This window comes from Hyposmocoma kahamanoa, unplaced genomic scaffold (assembly GCF_003589595.1).
Source record: "Hyposmocoma kahamanoa isolate Upper Pololo Valley unplaced genomic scaffold, ASM358959v1 63, whole genome shotgun sequence".
In the NCBI taxonomy this organism is placed as follows: Eukaryota; Metazoa; Arthropoda; class Insecta; order Lepidoptera; family Cosmopterigidae; genus Hyposmocoma; species Hyposmocoma kahamanoa.
In genome coordinates, this window is record NW_020653851.1 from 14,617,371 (window position 1) to 14,622,344 (window position 4,974).

General features: G+C 41.2%; 1 protein-coding gene across 4 annotated transcripts in view; it reads left to right on the forward strand.

The window, feature by feature from the left end:
* The window catches only part of LOC113230080 (phosphatidate phosphatase LPIN3), a 38,656-nt gene that overhangs the window by 9,308 nt on the left and 24,374 nt on the right, over positions 1–4,974 (forward strand). For all 4 annotated transcript variants that reach the window (XR_003310454.1, XM_026463831.1, XM_026463830.1 and 1 more), the window contains exon 2: positions 3,889–4,206. Coding sequence is in view for 3 of the 4 variants with exons in the window: in XM_026463831.1 (XP_026319616.1) it covers positions 4,018–4,206 (189 nt within the window). In the remaining variant the exon portion in view is untranslated. The remainder of the gene's footprint in view (positions 1–3,888; positions 4,207–4,974) is intronic.

Consider the following 4,974-nt stretch of genomic DNA (forward strand, 5'->3'; position numbering starts at 1 on the left):
ATAGAATAGAATAGAACAGCATAGAATAGAATAGAATAGAACAGCATAGAATAGAATAGAATGAAATGGAATGGAATATAATTGGTAAAATGGAATACGTTTATTTGCCAGAATACAGTAATGATAAAGGTCTTAAATAGAATTAGGTACTTTTTTTTACATTAAATATAGGTGCGCATTTGACCTCCATCTCACCTGATGGAAAGTGACGATGAGGTCGACGATGGAGCATGCACACCTAAATAATGCCTATTCACTCTCGCCTTGAAAAGGTCTAAGTTATAACGTTCAGGGAACAAGTCTGTAGGCAGAGAATTCCACTCCATAGCCGTTTGCCATATAAATGTGGAAGCGTAACACTTTGTGCGAATCTTTGGACCATCCACAACATAGGGGCCAATCCCAAGCCTACGCCTAGTCCCCCGGTGATGGAAAGGGGAAGGTGGAATTAAATCGTGGAATTCCATCGCACACTCTCCGTGATATATACTGTAAAATACCGATAAGCAGGCAACTTTACGGCGGTGTTCAAGGCTCTGCAGCTTCGCCTCCACTAATTCCGAGTCACCTATAAGCCTCTTGGCACGGTTGTCAATTGAATCCAAAGTGGCCAGTTGATATGTAACAGAGCCATCCTAGAGGTGGCAGCAGTACTCCATGCACGATCAGACTTGTGCTTGGTACAGCTGAAGCAACTGTCCCGGTGTAAAGTAACGCCTCACCCTGGAAAGGATTCCAAGCTTCCTTGCTGCATTTTTGGCCATGGATTCGATGTATCTGCCGAAGTTCAAATTGGACGACAGGTCCATTCCAAGTAGTTGGAGACAATCGGCTATCGGTATGGATATGTCGCGAAAAATCGGAGTCAGCTCAAAGGGACTCCGTTTTGTGGAGAATAGACACTTGCCCGCGTTTTGGTAGCGTTAAATTTGAGAAAATTGGCATCCCCCATTCGGAGACTGCCTGGAGTGCATTCCCCCATTCGGAGACTGCCTGGAGTGCATTCCCCATTCGGAGACTGCCTGGAGTGTCAAATCTAAACGGCTAACCATGGAGTCTCGACAAGACTGGATTTCCTCTCCACTGACCCTTTCATTGGTCAAGTACCTATCTACAACTGTGCTGTCATCAGGATACGCAAAGGTACCTGGAATTAACATATCATTGATATGCAGCAGAAAGAGAGTTGCAGACTGTACAGAACCCTGAGGAACTCCGCCATAAGTTCTATGTATCTATCGCCGTATGTTCGGAAGGGTAGTCTTCTAAGACCATTCGAATCGAACGTTCGCTCAAAAAATCCGAGATCCAATTGCAAAGACGAGTGGGAAGCCTTAAAAGGCTTGCGTGCCAGACCCTGTCAAAGGCTTTAGAATTGTCCACAGACACTGCAAGTGCTTCGCCTTGCTTTTCTATAGCCTCTATCCATATGTGACAAGCATACGCAAGAAGATCCCCAGTAGACCGCCCTCGTCGGAATCCGTACTGGCGACCACAGAGGAGGTCGTTGTCTTCAAGGTACGATAGGAGACGGTTATTGAGTACACGTTCCATAGTCTTGCAGAGTACGGAAGTGACTGAGTCTCAAGTGAGAGGCGGTACAGGCGTGTGAGAACAGGAGACAACTCAGGCGCACAATTACGCAGGACTATTGCTGGAATTCGATTTGGCCCGCTAGCTTTATTCACGTCTATATTTCGCAGAGTTCTGAGTACCTTTTTTTGGCGTATGCGAACTGGCGCCATAGTGCAGCCAGCCTGAGGTAAAGTAGGTGGTAGGGTCCCTGCGGCATCCAGACGCGAACTCTCTGCAAAGAGTGAGGCATAGAGATTTGCCTTCTCTTCCGCAGTATGAGCCAGCGAGCCATCCGGCCTCAGCAGAGGTGGCAAAGAGGATCGACGAAAGTTATATTCGACCGCTTTGGCCACGGACCAAAAGGATTTGCTGCCTGCTGGATAAGAGGCAAGCTTGGCCCCTATGCGGCGCACATGGTCGGACTTGGCCCTACGCAATATGCTTTTGCACGTCTTGGCGGCCTTATTAAAAGCTTTCCTTAAATTCTGAGTCCAGCATCTGCCCATGCTTGATACGCGAACTGTTTATGTGCTTCAGCACAACTACAATCAGCTTTAAACCATGGACGAGCTTGTGGTCCATTGGGTACATCAGAGTATGGTATGTAATACTCCATATCCAAACGCAAGACCTCGACTACAGCATCAGCACAGCTCGACGAGTCTCCTGAAGTAAAGCACGCCTGCCAGGGATTTGACGCAAAGAAATGGCACATTTCGTCCCAATCTGCTAACTTGTATCGCCACACCCGTCTTATACCACTAGAGCCCTGATCGGGTGGGGAGTATACAAGTTAGCTTAGTTTTCACCAGATAATGATCGGAAGTACCCAGTGATCCACAATCACAGTATCGGCCCGGATCAGTTGTCAGCAGAAGGTCTAAGCAATTAGCCGTATGAGATTCAACATCAAATATCCTAGTGGCGCCACTGACAAGCTGGGATAGGCTTAGCTCTAACGCAAGTTTACGCGTCTCTCTCCCAGCGTGATCGGTCTTCTGATATGGGAACAACCATTCTCGATGGTGTGCAAGTAAAGTCCCCTAGAATGACTAGTTGCGCCGCTGGGTACCTATGCTGAATCTCATCAGAAAAATTGTATTCAACCTGCAATTAGGTGTGCAAATACTAATTCCGTGTTTGGTTTCTATTGTTAGTTGAACTTCAAATTGATGTAAATTTTGAATTGTAAATTCTAAGTATTCTTTATTACTTTAGAAGCAATGTGTCAAAAGCCGTTTTGTTAATTGTAATTTAAAAGTATGTTCTTGTAACAATTTAATTTCATTTGGCAGATAGTTGTAAATTATAATTATACACATGTTGAAGCAGTTTTTCTTATAAATTACTTTATGGCACCGAGATTGGTACAAAAGATTCATAATTTTTGCTCTAGTCTGCCTTTGATTAATTTCACCACGTGTTTTGAAATATTGAGGATAAGTTTTGACAAATACACAGATATCTCTAATGTACATGCATGGTAAAGGCAGTATGTTTGCTTTTAGTTTTAGTTTACAGCTGTTGTCGAACCACGTATCGCAAATCGCCGTATACACTTCTTCTGAACCTTAAACGAACTTCGTCGAGACGTTAATAGATTGTGTTATGACGCGCAACAGCTCAAAGCACGCAAGGGTAGTAGAGCTACGTTTTTGAAATACGTATTGAGAACAGTTTCTGATTTTGTTTTTCTAAAAATGCGTTTAATCTAATATGTAGAGCTCTTTCGAATACCTTAGACAGAGTTGGGATTAAAGATATTGGCCTATAATTTCTCGTGCTTCCTTATCACCTTTCTTAAAAAGGGGTTTGATAACAGAATTTTTTATTATATTTGAAAAAGGCCATCACTAAAAGATAAATTTATTATATGTGTAAGTGGATGACAAATATAAGGGATACACAGTTTAAGCATTCTAGTAGTTATACTGAGGCAATATATAAACATAATTGAGCCTAACCTTCTGCTGAAAAAATTGTTTTGTTAGATTAACATTAAAGTAAAAATCGGGGATGTAATTAATAATAAGCTGAAACATAAAGTTACGTTTTTATATTGCTGCTTGATTAGGAAATCAGAATACTACTGAATAATAATTCAACACGACTTTAATATTTTAGTAAAAAAAACCAATAACTTTCGGACGCGAATTTACGAAGCCTTCAACTGAAAGCTGAACCGTGATTATTAGATAATAATCACGGTTTAAGAATAGATATTCTTAAACTTTGTTGCTACAGTCTGACCACCTTAAATACAACGGAATACATATTTACTGCATTTTTTAACAATTAACATTTTTGTTACAGGAACTTCGTAAGCGTTTCAAGGACCCTACACGAAATGGGGTAGTTTTGGGAGAAAGTTAGATATTAAATAGTTATTGCATTGTGTGTTACTAAGTGACTTTGAAGAGAGTGTATAAATAAACCTCAACCATGTATTCTATGAACTATATAGGAAAGTTCATTGCGAACTTCCGTGAATTTTATAATGAAATCAATGGTGCGACGCTAACGGGTGCCATCGATGTGGTAGTGGTAGAACAACCTGATGGTAGCTTCACCTGTTCGCCTTTCCATGTGCGTTTTGGGAAGCTTGGAGTACTTCGCTCTAGATTCAAAGTGGTAAGTGCTAAGTTTAATGCATTGTATATATGAATTATTCTTTTTTATTTAGTTGTATTTGTTTCCATTTTGGTGTAGAATAAAGAATTTTTGTATTGTATTGTATATTATACATATTTCTTATTTGACCTCGCACCATTTAAATCTTAACTGTAAACTCCGTGGCCGAACGGTTACCATGCTGGACTGCCACGTAGAGGTCCCGGGTTCGATTCCCGGGGCGGGGGAAATATTTGTATGGCCTACATTTATTTCTCGTGAGTTTGGGTGTAAGTCGTCGTTGATTATGTGTAATAACGCACACATAATAATAATAACGCACACACTCATGTGTGTGTCCATGGCACCCGCGACACAGGGTTTCCCTAGTGCAGGGCCATGAGAGTGTGCGTTAAAAAAAGAAAAAATCATCTAGATAAAATATTTATTATTCCAACTGCTAACCGGATTTTTGTTGTGATCAAGAATATTCAGATATCGTAGCGATATGCTATCTTATTGGAATGTGTATTTTGTCTCATGTACTTCAGATATGTACGACTGTACGTACCTATACGACATGTCATCTTTTTCACTTAAGATTTAAATTCAACTATGCCTCTTGTGAGAAGGTAGTCCAAAGCCCAGCATGTTGTTGACTCTATATGTGTACGTAACAATATTTATGTCACACCAACATATTTGAATTTGCAAATGATTATGATAGAACCCTGGTGCAACATTGACCGAAAGTTACGTGACTTCACAGCGATTACTTCATTGGATAGT